This window comes from Haemaphysalis longicornis, unplaced genomic scaffold, assembly GCF_048455015.1.
Source record: "Haemaphysalis longicornis isolate Haplotype H1 unplaced genomic scaffold, Haemaphysalis longicornis Haplotype H1 scaffold_181, whole genome shotgun sequence".
In the NCBI taxonomy this organism is placed as follows: Eukaryota; Metazoa; Arthropoda; class Arachnida; order Ixodida; family Ixodidae; genus Haemaphysalis; species Haemaphysalis longicornis.
In genome coordinates, this window is record NW_027526283.1 from 260151 (window position 1) to 279538 (window position 19388).

Here is a 19388-nt window from a genome sequence, read left to right on the forward strand (position 1 = left end):
TTTGTGCCTTACTCAGCATTTCGAACCGGGACTGCTAATCAAGGTCGGGCAAAAGATAAGCTGGTAACCAACCGTTCGTGAAAAAAAAATTCGCGTCGTAAACACGTGTCCCACGAACCCGCGCAGTACGAACAAAATCGAAACCGAAACTGGATTCGGGAGCGGCTTGTAGTGGCTTGTCGCGTGGCTCGTGGTGCGTGTCAGTGGCGGTTGAAAAACATCACCGGCCAATGGCAGAGCTGCGCACTGCGCTTGCGCAATTTGAAACGCGCCGTTCGAACAGTTTTCCGTTGTCAGCCGGCGCTCGCGCGACGCAGATTTGCGAGTGGACGTCCGGAACACTTTGACACTCTGCCCGTTTGATTGCGACTTCCTACTGTAAACGTGGCAAAACCCGTTCATCTTCTGCTCATGGACGCATAGGTGGTAAGTGCGCGTTGCCATTATTTATCGTTACTTTTTGGCTTGTCTAGCAGTACCGAGTAACTGGTAACCCAGTCGTTGAGACGCAGTCGAAGAGTTGAACTCTTTGTTCGCACGTACAGCGTACGTTACACGCAGTCATTTAGTAAACGTGTTGCATTTCGTTGTTCTGGTGTGGCTGTGTAAACATGTTAGTGAAACCAAGCAATGGAGTAAACTCCGTTGTCAACGGCGCAGCGCGCTACGCAAGCGCTGCCACTGTTGGGAAGTTTGTCAACTAGACGTTCAAACGCAGTCGCGCGCTGTGCAATTGCTGTCATTCGTCGAAATTTCGTGACTCCGTGTGCTGAAGTCGGCGTATAGCTTTGCGTTATGCTGATGTGTAGACATTTCCGGTACTTCGTGTCACGGCACGAAACGATAGCATTCTATTTCTGCGCAGTTTTGCTAAGGGCTATGTCAGTAGGCAGTGCAAAATCCGGCACGGTTTGGAATTAGCTGACTGCGTGGGGCAGTGTGTCGGCGTCGAGCTTTTGCACTGCTGCGTGGTGTAAACATCAGGACAGCGAACAATAGGTCCACCAGGGTTTAACTAGTACGAGCAAATTCATTACGCTTCGGCGTTGAAAACACCATGGATGTCCCGTGAACAATACAATGCTGCAATCGTTTGAAAAAACCTGACAGCGTTTTACGCCGTTGCATTTAAATTTCATGTGGCCTTTAAAGGGTTTAGTGACACTGTTTACCAGTTCCACTCGACATGTTTATGTCGATCCTGACGTGAGAAGGCTTCGGAACGTTGAAGAACCACCCAGGGTGCGCGCAATGGTCTTTTTGAGCCTGTCTGTTTCGAGCCTCGAATTTCAAGTGTTTTTGTCCGTAACTTTTAGATTTAAAGGAATCTGAACTTGTCCTGAGAATTCGGGATGCAAGCAACAGCGCGTCAGATGTGACAGGGAGAGTTTAAGTTTGTTAAATGTCTGTCGCACTGTAGACAGTGTATCTTCATATGTTTGTCTGTTCTCCGTTCCGTCTGACACACTATTGCTTTCGTTCCTCGAAACTCACTATAGGGTCGCCTTTTCTGACTTTTCCTTTAGCACTGAGTCATACTTTTAAACGTTTACGTGTTCTTTAACAATCGGTTGCTAGCACCGGGTTTGTGTGAGCAGTTTCTTCAGAGTTGCCTTTTTTGCTTCTCTCATTTTTATGCAGACTCCCTGTCGCCATGAGCTGGGCTGGTTCCAGCTGGAAAGAGGGCCTCTCGGCCCTCCAACTACAAAAAGTCGAATCTCAAGAACAACTAGCGGCGCGGCTGCAAAAAGATCTGCAGCAGCGACAGATAAAAATAGATTATCTTCAGCAGCAGCTGGACAAGGAAAAGAGAAAGGTATGTTGTACGGTATCATCACTTGATGTCAAGGCTTGAAGTGAGAAGCACATCTACACCCCTGTCACGCATCAAATCTAACGACATTTACAGCAAATGACATCCCCAGTTAGTGCCGCTAGTTAGGCGCTGTGTGAGGTCATCAAATGACCTTTGGGGCAAGTGGCATTCAGTTTGGGGAACATTCGCATTAGCTTCCGAACCACATTGATTAGCCTTGACAGCAGTTGTGTGCAACTAAACTAAAGTTCAATATATGCTAAAGAGCACTGCGTCTGAAAGCTATCAGTAAATTATATTTTCTGCTGCATGTTGTTTGTATTTAAAAAAGAAGGCAAACAACGCGTTTGCAAAGCTCCACGACATTTGCTGCTAGCCAGTGCAAATTGATTGCTTGCTTGCGATTTCTACTTATTCACATTTTAAAAAACGCCTCTGCAAAGTTCCACCGTGTTTGCTGCTACCCAGTGCAAATTGAATATTTGCGACACAGTGGTGCAAAAATCTGGATTTAGGCTGAATTACTTCTTGAATTAAAAGATGAATTTATTTGGCAGGAGGTCTTCACAGCTTGAAAACTACACAAGATAGCTGCAAACTGATTTTTGTTTTGACTTTTTCATAGTCCACTGTACACCATACACTGTTCATAGTCCACTGGTGCACTAAGTCTGATTAGACGTGGAGCATAAATAACAAAGTTATACCTCTGCTACACTAGCGTCCGAATGTCATTCAACTCAAATGCAAAGTTGCACTGGCCCATTGGGTTTTGAAATGCCATTTGGCTCAAATGACAGCCGAGCCGAATGAGCACCCAGAGAGACATGTGGGGCTCTCGAATGCCATTTCTAGCACTCGAGAGTCAGCATAAACAAACACATTACTGGCGTACTTAAAACAAACAAAGTATTCTTAATTGTGGGACTTTGTTTACTTGTAATTCATTTAAATCATGAAATCAAGATGTAATAATTCCATACCCTCAGCACCAGTCCGAGCAAGCGACAAACCAGTGTGGCCAGACAGCACAAAAAACCTCGATAGCAATTCAGAATTAAGCAAAAACTGTGTCAGAGCTTAACATTATTTATAGTTTGGTATTTTACTGCCAAAGACGGCTGCTAAATATGATTGTTGAATTATCGTGTAAAAACAGAACTCGACAGCAGCTGTGCCACGCAGCACAACGAGCCATTGTTAAAGCTTTCAAATGTGGTCAAAATTGTAGTGGAGCATGGCAGATTCTGAATGGCGTTCGAAGCCTCTCATTTGAGTCAACATACATTCGGTTCGAATGGCATTCGGACGCCAGGTTTCACTTACCCCTCCCCCCCACGCCTTGGCACCTGCTCTTCCCTGTGCAGCATGAGGAGGAGAAGGGCGAGAGCAGCGGGCTCATGCGAGACCTGCAGTCCAAGGAGGCGGAGCTGAGTGACCTCAAGTCGAAGCACGCCAGGCTGCAGCAGGAGCTGGCCACCAAGGAGAACCAGCTGCGGCAGCTGGAGACCCAGTCCAGGGCCTCTACCAGCCAGTCGCAGATGGAGACCACCGGCATCTTCAGCACGCCCGTTGGCGGGCGCAGCCGATTCCAGGTGGGTTCCCAGCTCGGGCCTCCTCGCTTCTTCTGTTTGGTCCCTAGGGTACATGCTTCACTATTTAGAGGAGACACGATGGAAGAGGGCTCTTATATGAAACTCCTTGTGGAAAACTGCCTTGACGATTGGGCCTGCATCCAAGCGGCCGCTGAAGTTCCAGGGCCTTTAGAGAAGTTTGTGCCTGCAGATGTAGACCTCGTGTGTTCCGAGGAGCTTGCGGATCACGTGATCCTCGCGTTCCCTACGGGATGAACCAGAGCAGGATGGCGAGGATGATATTGCAGGGCAGAAAGTGTCAGCAGTTGAGGCTGAGAAACGTTTAAGAGCACTTCAGTGGTATTGTAAGAACAGGAAGGATTGCAAAATGAAGGGCTTGACCTACAAATATTGGGAAGGAGGCCTACACAGTTTGCAGCCCATTAAAATTACCATTTGATGGATTCCATAAGTCATGCTGAGCATTTTATTTTTGACCACTCTGAATAAAATACACTTTGATGCTGGTGTATAACAAAGTGGTCAGATCCAATTACACGGTGCTTTTAGAATTTTCGGCTACGAGAGACACGTTTTCCGGGTTTCTTGAGTGTCTCTTGTAAGAAGGTTTTGCAGTAGTAATGCAGGAATTGCCAAAAACCTGAAAACAGGTGTCGCCACCTTCGTTTTTCTGCTCTAGGATTTGTTACATCACAAATCCTGAATCTTGAAATGGGATAGTGGAGCTTGTGCGAGCAGTTTCCTGAAGCGGGGTGGGACAACTGCACATATTACGCAGCTTTGATACAAATCAGTTTTCCTGCTCCAAGCTGCTCCAGAAGCTTGAAAATTAAAAATATTGCGCCAAACTGCCCCAAAACAGTCTAAGAACAACAATTTTGACGTACATGTCAGTTTGAGTGGGGAAAAATGCCAACTTCACAGCATAACTCTCGAGCACACCCAAGGTGACACTGTTTTTAGTGGTTTGATTGATTGATCAATGAGTCAAAAAAAAATCGAGAAAAAAATGTGCCAGCGATAGTTTTTTTCCGACCTCACTTGCATTGGCGAGTTGCACATGTTATATTCTGTGCGTTTCTGAAGTTTTCTTATCGAAAACCACTGAAAAGTGCTGTAGAAAAATACTTGCGTCAGCTGAGGCGACAAACTATTTGTGCAAGTTGATGAAAAAAGGGCAATTTTCAGAGCGCCGTATCTCCGAAACGGCCCCACTGGGCTCCGCCATTTTGGTATGGAGAATGGAAAGCATTGTGTAGGGCGAAGTGGCCGCTCATTGTTCAGGCACTCGGTTCGTTTCACCGTTCTCTACTCTGGTTTAGATTGTGCGGGTGGTTGGGTTTTCATTTGTCAGATGATCTGTTTCAAGAAGTTGCACAGCTCGAAAGATGGGCGGCCCACGCTTCGCCGTAGTTTGTCCTTGTGTGAGGCGTGGTGCGTGCATGAAAGAAACTTTTGGACTCATTGCGGTGTTATAAAATGCCGAGTTATTGCTGCGTTTGACAGCGAACTCGCGAGCAGTGGGAATGGTACGATCGACACTACTACAGAAGTTGCGGCACAGGCTACATCGCCGTGAAATGTTCAAGCAGCGTCCGGTAGCAAGACTGGGTATTACTGGACACTAGTATAATAATTTTCCTCTCTGAAGGGAAATTTATTGGCAAAAGCGAGGTGGCTAAACATAGCAATGTTACTTGAATTGATTGATTAATTATGAGGTTTAGTGCACCGACGCTATTCCGGTGATGACGCACGCCATAGTGGACGGCTCAGCATTAAATTTGACCACCTGGGAATCTTTAACGTGCGCTGAAATCTCGAACATACGAGTGTTTCTGCTTTTCGCGTCCATCAGAAAAGTGGCCGCCGTACTTACTTGAATTACGATCGTGGTGAACTTGCCCCTCGGGGATTGAAATGGAAGGGGGCTGTTAGTGGCACAACCGTCACCTTGCTTTTCACAACTTTTGCCGTGGCTCTGCACTTGCGCATACAGCGCAGCCGGGGATTACAAAAATAAAAGTTTCAGCATTCAAATGATAATAAAAACACCTTATGGTTGCTGAGTTTTTCAATTTTAAATGCTGTTGCAGTGTTATGTAGCTTCAAAAGCAAATTAAAAGCGCACTTGTCACCCCGACTTGCCAAAAATTTTGTTTTTTTGGCATTTGCATGTGAAGCCTCTATAGTGCAACGCACGTAACCCCCTTCCCTCATCCCCCTCCCACCGCAACAGGCCTAGTGCCGTCCTATTCATAATAAATTTTACAACAACAATTTTTTGGCTCTTAAGATGACATAAAAATGTTGTTAAAGGAGCCATGAGGGAAAAATGCGAGTTTGTTTTATTCTAAAGATTTCTTGTTTTGTAGAGCTCCTAGCGCTTGTCCGGCAGCAAACGATGCCGTATTCACTGAGAAATTAATCGATTTAGGTTAAAATTTTGATTCTCCCGCCAAATCGTGCATTTTCGGGACGTCAGCTATGAAGTCATAAGTGCCCGTATGCAAATGAGCTTGCACTGCGTGATTCGGCTGCAGCGCTGCTTGCCATCAGTTTTCCCAGATGGCGCTACCATACTCATGCACCTTGCCTGCCGTTGCTTTGTTTTTTTTACCGTATTTGCACCTGGCTTGTTTTTGTTACCGTATAAAGTAATCGTTTCATGAAACATGGAATAAATATCCTCGACAAGCAGGGTCACGTCAGACATCGTCGCTTACGCCAGCCAGCCAGTGCGTGTAAGACAACTCGAAAGCGGCGGGCTGCTGTGCAGCTAATACAAGCATAGTACGCGCAGTACCAACAACAGTACGTATCGGTACTTCTATGTTTACGTGTGCTTTCGTTACTTCCACTGTTTATCCCCCCATTCTTACTGCTATAAAGAGTATGTGCCCTAAATTTAAGCGCAAATAGCTCGTCCGGCAAGCTTATATATAAGCTCTGCCTAATTTGCGCTTGCTTTCGCCGACCTCCGCCAATCAGAGAGCTGACTGATATGACATCATAGGTTCTGTTGCGGGAAATGAGCTAGTGGGTCGCATGGCCATTCCATTTTTTTCCTAATTATATAGCTTAATTGAGTGAAGTGTGTGTAAAAGTGGTGTCAGTATGATTCTAACGAGGCAATCTTTCGAATGAACCAAACTTGTGTTTTGTCTTCATGGCTCCTTTAACTGCTACAAATCAAGGTTTTTCTGCTGCAAAATTGAGATTTCGCTGCTCCAGAAACTGCTCCCTAATCTGTTTATGCTGTCTCACCCCTGCTGAAGGAAACATACAAGCAGGGTACATGTAAGTATAAAACTATTGTATGCAGAAGCTCATGCTAAGCATGTGTCCTTGAAAGAGGCACAAACTTCAGCTCTAAAACATCATCAAGCAGGTTCTTTTACTATAACTGCTGGTAGGATTGTTTTTAGTTAAAATTTTGGCCTGATGCTTTCGTAGTTGTAAGTTCTGTCTTACGAGTGAAAGGGAGAGCTAACGTCCTCTTTACTGTCCATGTTTGTTTATATGTGACAACCAGTGGCAGTGCTCCTAGATTTTTAAAGCCAGTGACTAAACAGTGTTTCCGGCTGTTAGCCACTAAGCTGGGAGATTGCGCAAGTAGTTTCTACGGTTTCTGCTAGGCCTCAGCACCGCCCTTGAATGAACTTGTAGGCACTCCCTTCCTGTGGTGTGTGACGTCATCTGTTGTCACAAAAATGGAAGGGAAACAGTTGAGAAATGACAGCTTTAGTGTTTTTGGTTTTCTAAGCAAGCAAAGCATTGTTTGTTCTCAAACAAAGGGCCGAAACAGGTGTTATGTGGCAGCAGGACAAGTAAGACGAGGGATGGTTGATCTATTTACAAAAATAAGGAATCTGTTTACAATTCGTTCATCACAGCTCAAGCTGTAATGGCTGCCACATAACGCAGGTTTGAACAGTAGAATATTTCCTTTAAAATAAAAAGCAGTTCAGCATTTAGGCTCAGTTGAGAAGCAATCGGAGTGAACCCGGTCGACCTGGGGACAGGTGTATTGGGCTGCTTGGCAAAGGGAATGTGTAAGCGGTTAGGCCGAGTTCAGCTTTTATACTGAGTTTGTAGATACGAGGGAACGTTGAGGTAAGCTGAATCCAGCAGTTAGTCGGTAGTATTGCTTTGCGCTCCACCGAGTGATGCCATCATTGCGTTGTAGGCTGTGGCGGCAATTCTAGTTTATACTGGGGAGTTGTGAAGCCAGAGGTGAGGGCTGACCTGCCGCGGTGGCTCAGTGGCTATGGCATTGTGCTGCTAGGCCCAAAACCGCGGGTTCGATTCCCGGCCGCGACGGCTGCTTTTCTGATGGAGGCGGGAAGCAAAAACGCCCGTGTGTTCGAGCATTCGGGGCACGTTAAAGATCCCCAGGTGGTCAAAATTAAACCCAATAATCAATCAATCAATAGAGGTGAGGTTTGCGCTTGCAGCAGAAGGTGGAACTGCGGCCATCTGTGATGGAGACAGAAAAAAGAAGCGCTGAGGCGTCGACGTGCTTGCTTGTGAGATAAAAGGGTAATGAATGACGGAACAGAATAACGATGTGGCAGAAACACTTTGTCTGCATCAACTCCATGTTGTATGGCTGTCAGCGTTACTTTGAGCCATAGTACGAGGCAAAAGGCATATCTGCACATCGTATGATCTAAATGTATATAATACATCTGTATGGAACCGCACCACACTGCCATGAAATGTCGTTCATCGCATAAAACAGAATGGATGATCACGGTTCCACCATAGGGGGTTCAGCTGCCTTCTTTTTCATTGCTTGGTTGAGGCGTAGCCGTCTTCGAGTTTTTGGGGTTTGTTGCTCTTGTGCATTAAGCCTTGCTTACCTGTTGTCCCTTGTGTTTCGCAGATGTTCGGGTCGTACGGCGACACTCCGTCAAGCCGGTTGCTGCATCAGGAGAGTCCGTCTGCCCCTGCCAGCTACACAGCCCTGCAGGCCAAAGTTGCTGAACTGGAGGCCAAGTTGAAGGGTGAGTGACCTTCTTGAAGAAGGGAATCACCGACGTTGGCCAAGTATGAAAAAATGTACGGTGTGGACCAGGGGCCTCAAGCTCGCATCAGTGAGCACATTCGCAGTCATGAAATTTAGTTCCGCAAGGGCTGGGACGACAAAGAAGGTTGAAACGAAGGAAGTGGAGGGGGGGGGGGGGGGGGGGGATCACAAAATGTCAGCTAATGCTGCCATTTGAAAGACACAAGTCCTTTCCCACGTGTTGTGAACATGCCAGGTCATTTCTGAATGGAATTTGGCTTCCGGATTCGAGAAACGTTAATATAAAATATTGTTCCAGGGTGATGCATCAACACATGGTGACCACATTCAGCATGCTATAAAAAAACAGAGTCTACGCTCGTTGAGCGGATCTGGCAACAACGGACTTTCGGTTACAACAGACCATTTCTGTTGCTTTGTCTGGTCCCCATGTATTTTAAATGGAGTTCACTCCACTCATAACGGACCCGGCTAGAGCAGACATCGGCTACAGCAGACTAAATTTTAGGTGAAAATTGTTTTGACTGAATGTTTATTGTGGACTTCTGCGGGGCCGGCACCCGATATGCATTTTCTTTGTTTAGTTTGGCAAGAAAACTGTTATGTCTGGCAACATTGCTGGCAGTCGGGTCGTAGGCACAGCCAAGCCAGCGGCATGGGCGGCAGGGTAGCCAATTTCACTGTCGGGTAAATTAAGCGTCATTAATGATGTCGAAGATGGGGAAAAACAGGCTGACATCGCCAGAAGTACAGGCCTGTCTAAGCAGATGGTCCGCTCTACCGTCAAGAACAAGGCCGCTGCCGATAAACTCCGGTGAGATTAACAGCGCTATCAAAATACACAATGTGGTGCACCCGGAGGCGAGTCTGCCCTCGTCAGTTTTTTTTTTTTTTTTTATGTAATTAAAAACTCGGGTTTAGTGGAGTTCAGTCTTGTTGTTCCCACGCATGTATCGTTCCCGTTTCGTTTGGGGAAAAAGGTAAGAAATGCCTCAAGTTCCCATCCATTGTGTGCAATGTGCCAATAACCATGTGCAGTCCAACTGGTCTAACTTTCGATTTCACAGCTGTCCGTCATCAGATTTTGGGGGGAACGTCAGGCAGCGATCCAATTTGTTTGACGAACGGCTTTGGGAAAACCTGCCTCGTCGTGAAGGGATTTACAAGAGCCTAGCTAATTCTGATGACCAAGACTGATGTTTTGTAGCTGGTTAATAATTGAGCCTAGTTATATTCTTGCTTTATTTGCTCAGCTTATCATGCGTCTTTACACACTTGACCACATGCGCTAGGCCTTTTCCAAGTGCCAGTGCTAAGCTTTGGAAGCGGTGTTTACGTGGTTCTTTGCCCTTGCGCGAACATTGTGCAGAGGTGCTGCAGGCGTGTAGAAAGAACAAAGTGCATGTAGTATGTATATACAATATCGGTCAAAGTACCCACATTAGGGCTCATACTCCCCCACCACCCCCCAACCCCGTCGGATACTGCATACTTCGGCTACATCGGACGTTTTTTTTTTTTTTTTTTTTCGAATTAAGAGGGTCCGTTGTAACGGGCGTAAACTGTATACCGGATAAACCGGATCATAGGTTGACCCCCTACCTTGAGGTGGGAAAAGTTGACAAAAAAAATTTGTCACAGAAGCACACACACAATGTTTATATTTATTTCCGACGCCCGTCAGTCACTGCCACTCACTATGCCTGCCGAAGTCACTCGTCCGAGCTCTCAGAGTCGTCCAAGGATGACTGCTTCTCACTGTCATCTTCCGTGCCGTCAGGCGCGTTGCTGATGGAGCACTTCCCAAACCCTCGTGCGACCATGTCGTCGGGCAGCGACTGCCAAGAGAAGGACACCCAGCTTGACACGGTCGCGAGGGATGGTCTTCACAGCCGGCCCGTATGGGGCTTTTTGTTGTTGCCAGCTATCCACTTATTGTACAGTTCGCGGAGCCGGTCCACGGATGGCCTCCGCTGTAACCGGGAGCGATCGTGAGCGAAGTTCCCGGGTGAAGTCCGCCACTTTGTTCTCCAACTCGGGTTGCACCGCTTGACGTCCACGGAACGATCTGTTCTGCGGGTTGCACGCGCACAGCTTGGCTTTCTGGCTCCGCCAGTACTGCACGCCAAACTGGCATTGTGCTGCCATATTCCCATTCTGCTCGGCGACTCAATCGCCTTCAGCCTAAACGCTGCAGTGAACTGGCGTCGACTGCCGCAACTCGTCTCGGAACAGACACGTACAGAAATGTGCGCACGCACACACAATAGACGAGTAAAAGATGAAAAACTAGAGAAAAGCGAAAAGCAAATAAAGTCCTGATAGTGCAAGAGAGCAGTCCGACATTCGAATGGCGATGGCAACGGACTTCGCTTGCACATTGTTGCCAGGCAACAATTTACATTCTGCCAATGACCGCCATATAAGATGAGGGATGACTTTTGAGGATTTTTTTTGAAAAAAAACTTTACCTATATACCAGTTTATACGGTAGCTGAATGAAGAGTCTCATGGGTGGGCCGGGCTGCAATTGTAAGTTCCACAGTCCGCACGCGTCATGCGTCCCAGGGGTCTCAAACTCTGCCGCAGGCCGAGTTTGAGCCCCTGGTAGAGACCGTTTACAGTGTAGACCGCTTTTAAGGGGGGACGCGGCTTTCAACTTCGGAAAAATGACCAAAACATCGTTTTTTTGAAACCCACATATTCGGCTTCTATGTTTCCTATTCTGTGCGTCTGCAAAGTTTTTACGCTGAAAAGCGTCGCAAAGTGGCATAAAAAAATACTTTTGTCAGGCGCGGTGACAAACTATCAGCGCAAAAGGGCGAAAAAACGGCAATTTTCGGAGCGCTCTATCTCCGCAACGGTGCCACCGGGCGCGGCCATTTTGATATGGTTAGATCGGCCGAGCGATCGTCTTTCCCGTTCCGCTCGTCTCTTTTATCTTCGTTCATTCACAAACGCACAAACGGCAGAAAAGAAACGACGCACAAACGAAGCTAGAAATAGATGCTGAAGCGCTATTGGTCCTCCGGTCGGGGCGCAGAGCAGCGACCCTCCTGATTGGATGTCGCGGGCGCAACGCAAGATGGCGGCCGCCTGAGCTGCGTAGCGAGCGGATTGAGTTCATTTTCGCCGCTTCGCTCGGCCGAGTTTCTGTTCAATCTGTGGTATTCAACACGGACGTTATCGCGATGGGAATGCCAGAGATAACGAGCCAGATTACGGTAAGTTGTGTGGCTCGAAAGGCGGAGGTCATCGAACGCTTCGTGGTGCGCGTGACTCTACCGTCGCTAGACCCCGGAGGGTGACGCGGTGTGCGCGCTTGCGATAGCGGTTCGTGAAGTGAACTTTTAGTCGGATTTGGGATGTTTACATGCTTAGTTATTGCTGTGTTTTGACTGTGGGCTCGCTAGCCTTGAGAAAGAAACGGTCGACGCGTCAAACGCTGCGGCGCGCACGGCATAGCCGACGCGCACTGGAGCATCACATGACTGGGCAACCGGTTACGATTGAACGCCAGTAGTTGTAATTAATGCCTGCGACGTTAGTTTTAATCTTAAAAGCGACCTGACCAGCCATATCAGGTATAATCAAAGCTCGATATGTCGCGGTAAGCGTGCGCTGCGATGCGCGCGAGCCATATCGCCTTTCTTGCGCAACGTTTCCCGTGCACTTGTAATTTTCATGCAAACAGGTTTGAGTTAGTAATATAGGAATAAAAATATGCTCTCTGCGTTAAAAATGTACGTTACTGTGGCAGCATTTAACAGTGATTTTTTTAGGGAAATTATTGATACCATTGCTCAGGGCATACTAGCTGTGCTGCGAGAAATATTGGATGCCTTGAATGTCAGAAGTAGTAAAAAAAAATATGCTCTTGCATTGAAGTTGGGAGTTATGCAGAATACTCTACCAAGCTTCAAAGTAGCTCATTTTCAACCTTGTGGTATGCAAACTTTTGGCAATGAACACCTGCACTATGAGTACTAAGTTGCTGTGCCAGGCAAGATAAAACATGAAAAAAAAGCCAAAAATGTTCAAATTTAAGTTAAAAAAATGCTTAACTTGTTGCCATGGTGACAACACTGCAAAAGGAGGTTGTCCAGTGCGATACAGCCAACCAACTAACCTACTTTGCATTGAAAGCCCATTGAAACCCATCTCCCCTCCGTTTGGTTTGCAAAGGGGGGTATGTACTCTTCACGGAGGAGCTGAAAATGATGTTTTCTGGAAAGAGAAAGGCTGAAAAGGCACTCCAATTTCAAGGCAAGGCCTTCCAGAAGCCCCATGTTCAAAAGGACATGAAAGGCTACAACCGTGATGACTTTTGATATGTGAAACCTATGTTGCAACTTCGGAAGCCGTTTTCTCAAAACAGTTTTTTTTGCCACCTGTGTCGCTTGTCCCAGGGATTTCTTCGTGACCGCTGGGTCTATTTTGATTCCGTTTCTTGCATTACATTCCTTGATGAACTGTTCAGGTCGTGACACTTTTAGTTTTCCAGATTTGTTTTTTGTGATTTTTTTATTCAAATAATCGTTCACAGTTGACATGCCTGTTGCACATTAACCTCTAAAAAAATGAAAACTAAAAAACATTGTGTTGTAAAAAAAAAATTCTAAAACTGTCACGACCTCGTCCATTCATTTGGGAATGCAAAGCACTTCGAACAAGTTTTCTATCGTGTTTTATAAGCCGCTCAAGCTCGGTACAAGCGGAACAGAAAGAAAATTTCATACATAAAAAAGTTATCAAAATATTAACTTCAAATTTTTATGGTGTTATCACAGAAGCATTTCCAGTTGCTGTGCCAATTTTCATCAAAATCCACAAAGAAATAAAAAAGTTGATTTTGAAAGCCACGTCCCCCCTTAACGTATGTTGCGGGAACTGCAAAAATTCGCACTATAAGTGGTCCCGCAACTATAACCAAAAGATGCGCGGATCCAATCGCATCACAACATACTTTTCAAGCCATCCTATGTTTATCATCACCCAAACGCACAGCACTTAAAAACAACGGCACTGTCTGTATTTTTTTTTTTTTTACATTGGCCGCTGCTGCAGGCACTTACACATTGCAAGCGCGGTCTTACAAACGGGGAGCGCGGCTTTAACAACCGTTGTGTTTGTGTTTTGAAGGGCCATGGCTGCGTTTTTAGCGTCTATGAACAGATGCCGCGGGATGTGATAAGACCGCCAGCGGGATTTTTTTTTTTTTACCCCGCCTTGTGTTCGCGATGCCAAAGGCAACTGCTTATCAGCACAGTGTACTGATGGTTGAAATCTTCGGCTTCGCGCGGCTCGCTTGTTCGGAAAGGGAAAGAGCGGTGGCTTATCTGCACAACGTTGTAAAGCATGAATTGCATGGAGCAATTTCTCCTCGTGAAAACGTGCAGTGCACGCCGCAGGCGCCGTGAGTCTGGCACAGATACAACTGGTGTGTGTGCACCGCGGTAACGGGCGGCAACATGGCGTCGGCACTGGCCGCGAAGTGGTGCAGGAAGCTCCTGTGACCGCTTCTAACCGCTCGCTGATATGCCGCATGAGGCAAGATACTCATTCAAGGAAAGGGCTGATAGTCTGGGCGAAAAGTGGAACGTAAACTGGCATTCACGTTGCTTGTGAAAGTGCTCATCAAAAAATACTGCGGTGATAAGCCTAAACATCTTTGGTGCGGCCAGCCAGCTGCTCGGAGCACTTCGAGTCTCCCGCCATTAGATGCACGTCTCCCCATTAGGGCAAGTCGTCAGGCTCCTCCCACTGCCACGTGCACAAGTCACCGCAAGTGCCAAATTGTCGACAGGAGCATGAAAAAAATGCACGCGCAGTGTCGACATGCACGAATCGTGCATGAAAATGGGCCATGCTGTTCACACTTAATACAAACAACTTGCCGAGCGCGGACAGGGAAGGGGGTCGCTATCGCGTCAAGCAAGGATAGTTGTGGTTGTCATGTATACGCGTGAACTAAAGGGTGCCTATTTTTGTCTTGTGTGTCGAAGTTAGAGGAGAGCAAGCGGTGCACGCTGCGTCAGATGACCGATTTCATCCTTTCTTTTTTCTTTTGCTACCCTAAAATGATGCCCCAGCTGCACCAGTCGATCGGCAGACCCACCAGAAACCCGCACTATTAAAGCTTCGGCCAACCGCATTTTAAGCGGTATGCTTATATATGCATTGAGTTATGGGAGGAAAACCGGTGGTCACAAAAACCCGCGTTATGTCCGGTCCCGCACTGAAAGTGGTTACATAAAAAATGGTCTGCACTGTTTAGCGTACTCTGCGGCTCCCGCGAAATATGTTGTGGAATAATGTGGGATTCTTAGGGGCGACCTAACCTAGCCAGCACTCCGGCGTAGGCCACCACGCTAGCTTCCGGCGTGTCAACCACAGGGGCTTCTGCACCTACAGCAGCCCGGCGAGGTTCGCTAATACGAGAACACGGTAGACAGTAGTGCGAAGCACAGCCGTTTATTTGGGAACTACCACAGCGTGCGAGCACGAGGCTCGACGGCGGCCACGAATCATGCCGTCCTGGTTGTGATCTCGAACACGAGGCAGGCACTCGCGGCACGCTACAACAAAGTCCCCACCTGAGATACTTGGTACGCCGCAGCCATGCTCCGCCCATGTTTCCCAGCCTGGACCTCTGATCAGACTATCTCTCTGTCTTCCGCGCGGTCCTATTCGTGCAACCAGCACGCCTATGCCGCACATGGACCAGTGGTGCCATCTGTAGGGGGTGCCGACGAATCAGCGGAGTGCCGGACCGGTTTCAGCTCAGTGCGTCTCTCCCTGAAGTGCGCGCCGTTTTGGGATCGTGGGTCACTCTTCTCCACGATTCCCACAATGCTATGAGCGGTATATACACTGTACAGTATAGACTGCTTATAACGTATGTTGCGGGAGCCACAAGAATTCCACACTATAAGCGGTATCGCACTATGACCAAAACATGCGCAAATCCAACCACATCGCAACAACCTACCTCTGAAGTCATCCTTTATTTATCATCACTCAAATGTGCGGAACTTAAAAGCGAAGGCCTAGTGTTTATATTGTATTTTTTTCTTCACATCAGCCGCTGCTGCAGGGTCTTACACATTGCAAGCGCGGTCTTACAAAGAGCGAGCACGACTTTAACTTCTGTTGTGTTTGTGTTTTGGAGGATCGTGGCTGCATTTTTAGCGTCTATGAACAGGTCATTAGCTACCTATCACAACAACAACAAAAAAAAACATGATGCCAAATTTTTGTGTCAGTGCCCTTTGAAACTGAACTGCATGAAAATGATCTCGCTGCCCACTAACATCCACTGGATAGCAGGACGTTGTCCTCTCCCTACCAAAGAAAACATGCTGGATGTGTTGCGGGGTCCCGTCACTTGAAAGATTCGATTTCGCCTTGATTGCAGAGTGTGGTTTCACCTTGATAAGTGTAACATTAAGCGACAAGAAGAGAGCGGAATGGGTCAGGGAACAAACGCATGTGAAGGACATATTAGAAGAACTTAAGAAGAAGAAATGGGCGTGGGCAGGGCATGCACTGCAAAGGCAAGATCACCGCTGGTCATTAAAAGCAACAGAGTGGATCCCTAGCGAAGGCAAGCGTGTGAGGGGGCGGCAGAAAGTTAGACGGGCAGATGAGATCAAGAAGTTTGCGGGGATAAATTGGTCGCATTTAGCACAGGACCGGGATAATTGGAGATTAATTAATGGGAGAGGCCTTTGCCCTGCCGTGGGCGTAGATAGGCTGGCGATGATGATGATTATGACGGCAATGATGGTTGCAGAGACCCAGGATCGAGGTGGTGTGTCCACTGCACCGACCACCCCTCTGCGGGCCCAGTCCCTTGACCGTGGTGGCGTTCAAGAGGTTGACAGGCTGCGCAACGAAAAGGCGCAGCTTCAGGCGAAGGCAAGTCCTCCTCGCCTTGTTTCTACCCGCGTGGTTTAAAGGAGCCATGAAGAGAAAACACAACTTCGTTTAATTTGAAAGAACTAGGATTCAGTATCTCACTCAGCTCCATTACAGCCACAAAAGATGTTTTTTTAATGAAAAAAAAGCAAGAAGGATTTAAAAACTTTAAAATTTTGCGCCACAGTGACGTGTTATGAGCAAGAATGACGTCATACGGGCCAACAATAAAACAGGATTTCAGTGCGCTAACTGCACGTTAGCATTCGAGTGATGCGGTCAAATGGAACTAGAGGCCCCATTACAGACGTCCAGTCATGTGTGGTCGCGACAGGTCAGTTAGGCGGCCGCCAATCGCACAAACAAGGTTCCGTGACGTCGTAGAAAAGTTGCAGGAAATTGGCTAGGGGGTCGCGACTGCTTCGCACGTTTTCTTCAATATCTCCGTTATTCGTTGGAAGATTGTGATGATATTGGTATCACTGTTATCGGGACTATGCAGTCTTTCTAATAAACCAAACTTGTATTTTGTCTTCATGGCTCCTTTAAAGCAAAAGAGCACTGTGGAACTGTCGTCTTGAGCCGAGGAATGTTCAGTCAGTGGACTTTTGAAATGGAAGGCACTGCTGAGGGGCTTTTCTTCGTGTACACACCTGCTGTGGTGGCTCGGCGGCTAAGGCATTGTGCTGTCGAGCCCAAGAGCACAGGTTCGATCTCTGCTTTTCTAATGGAGGCGAAAAGTGCAAACTCCTCTGTATTGAGACTTTAGCGCATGTTCCCCAGGTGGTCCAAATCTAATCCGGAGCCTTCCGCTATGGCTCGCCATATTGCCAAGGTGTAGCTTGGGTGCGTTGAACCCCGAGTCAAAATTTTTTTGCCATAAGCAAGCGCATGCGTGGACAAAGTTTCCATTTCTCTCAGCGTTCCTGTTGTCGACCATCTCTTCTCCTCTCCTGCTCCCGCTCTTCCCTTTTTCGTAGGTGGAAGAGCTCGAACAGCGCAGTCGCCAGGTGAGCCAGCAGGTAGACTGTCAACTGCACAACAGTGAGGCTGCCCGCAAGGCTCTGGAGCAGCGCTCGCGAGAGAAGGAGCTCGAGCTGAAAGAAGAGATCCGCCTGCAGGCCCAGGGTCTGTGGTGATCACAACTTCTCCCCACTTGTTCCCAGCGCTCACTGGAATGAAAGCTATTTCACTGAGCCTCTAGGGAAGGTTTAACAGTAAAGTTCTTCTGTAAGTGCAAACAGTGCAGCCTTACATTACCCTGAGAAACAATTAAAGCACAAGTGATCTCTTCTGTCAGTGATTGTACCTCAATTAGCACTGGTTGCCCTTTCGTGTTTGGATAAATCATTCCCTACTGCAAGTTCATCCACAGTAGCCAGAATTCAAGCCGAGAACTACAAATGTGGCCTGAAGGTCAGAGAAATGGGGGGAAAAGGTGCACAAACAAGCGTTGACAGTTATGACAGGTTGCAAGTTGTGTGCAGTATTAGGGGTCACATTAGGGGTGGTAATCAGTAGCTCAGGGGTGAGACAGCTGTGCATATTGCGCAGATTTGATACAAATTCGTTTTCCTGCGCCAGGCTGCTCCAAAAGCTGGAAAATTGCAAAAATTGCACCAAACTGCTCCGAAAGAGTATGAGAGCCAAGGATTTTAACGCTCCCGTCAATTTCAGTCGGGGAAAATGCTTACTGACGGCACAATTTTCCAGCACCTTGAAGGTGATGCTGTTTGCAAAGGTTGAATTGATTGATCATTCAATAAAAAACCCGCATAAAATTGCCCACGGGATAGTATTTTCGAAAGTCAGTGTCAGGTTGCACATGTTATATTGTGCGAATTTTTAAAGTTTTCCCATATAAAGTTTTCACAAACTACTTGTGCAAGTTGATTTTAAAATGGCAATTTTGGGAGCGCCGCATCTCCAAACGACATTACTGGGTGCCGTCATCTTGGTGCGGTGAAGATTGGAAAACATGGCCGCTGGGCGAAGCAGTATCTCGTGGTTCAGGCAGAGTGCTCTTCGCCGATTTCTATTGCGGTTTTGGTTATGGGGGTGGCCGGGTTTACATTTAGTCGTTTCACCTATTGCAGGAAGTTACGTGACTCGAAAGACGGGGGTTCATCAAAAACAACGGGGTACCCGCGATATCGCCGTGTTTCGGCATTGAGTGTGAGGCGCGGTGCATGCTTGAAGTGAAATTTTGCACTCATTACGGCATTATTACGCCGAGTTATTGTTGCTATTGACAGTGAGCTTGCGAGCGGCGGGAGTGGGACAATGGACACTGCAGAAGTGGCGGCGCAGGCTGCATCACCGCCAAATGTTCAAGCAGTGTCCAATAGCGGGACGGGCTATTATTGCACGCTAGCAATAATGGTTCATCTATCTGAATTGAAATTTAATGCCAAAACACACCAATACTCTAATTACGAGGGCTGGTGGGGTGCGACGACTGTCACCTTGCTTTGCGCAACTTTTGCCGTGGCTCTCAGTTGTGCGTAACGCTGAGTCTGGGATTACAAAAATGAAAACTTCAGCATTCACGGGATAATCAAAAATTCCTTAAAATTGCTTAGTTTTTTAATTCGATATTTTCAACGGGACTCCGCGTTATCTATGCATAGAGCCCAAGAATGTGGCTTGAAAAAGGTAGTGTAGTTCGTTCCTTGTGATACTCAGGTAGAAAAAACTTTATTGAAAGGCTGTTTCAGTGTTATGTACGTTCAAAACCGATTAAACAGTGCACTCCTCCTCCTCCTCCTCCTCCCCCCACCTGAGTGGGCAAAAATTTGATTTTTTAGGCTCCTAAGGTGACATAATAAATGTCGTTCTTCTGGTCCAAATCAAGGTTCTTCTGCTCCAAAATCGAAATTTCGCTGCTCCAAAAGCTGCTCCCAAATCTGGTTCAGCTGTCTCACCCCTGGTAGCTGATAAGTGTATTGTGATAGCTGTAGTGTTGCCGTACAACACAGTCCAATCGCATTCTTGTCACGTGACGAGCAGCTCTGTGTTTGTGTTG

At 47.1% G+C, this 19388-nt stretch overlaps 1 protein-coding gene across 2 annotated transcripts in view; it reads left to right on the plus strand.

Annotated features, from left to right (window-relative positions):
• The first annotated feature begins 250 nt into the window (after positions 1-250).
• Positions 251-19388, plus strand: part of LOC144166688 (uncharacterized) — a 62128-nt gene continuing 42990 nt past the window's right edge. For both annotated transcript variants that reach the window (XM_077696204.1, XM_077696205.1), the window contains exons 1-6: positions 251-426; positions 1642-1816; positions 3184-3411; positions 8300-8420; positions 16239-16363; positions 17344-17491. In XM_077696204.1, coding sequence (XP_077552330.1) covers positions 1655-1816; positions 3184-3411; positions 8300-8420; positions 16239-16363; positions 17344-17491 — 784 coding nt within the window. In that variant the 5' untranslated portion in view covers positions 251-426; positions 1642-1654. The remainder of the gene's footprint in view (positions 427-1641; positions 1817-3183; positions 3412-8299; positions 8421-16238; positions 16364-17343; positions 17492-19388) is intronic.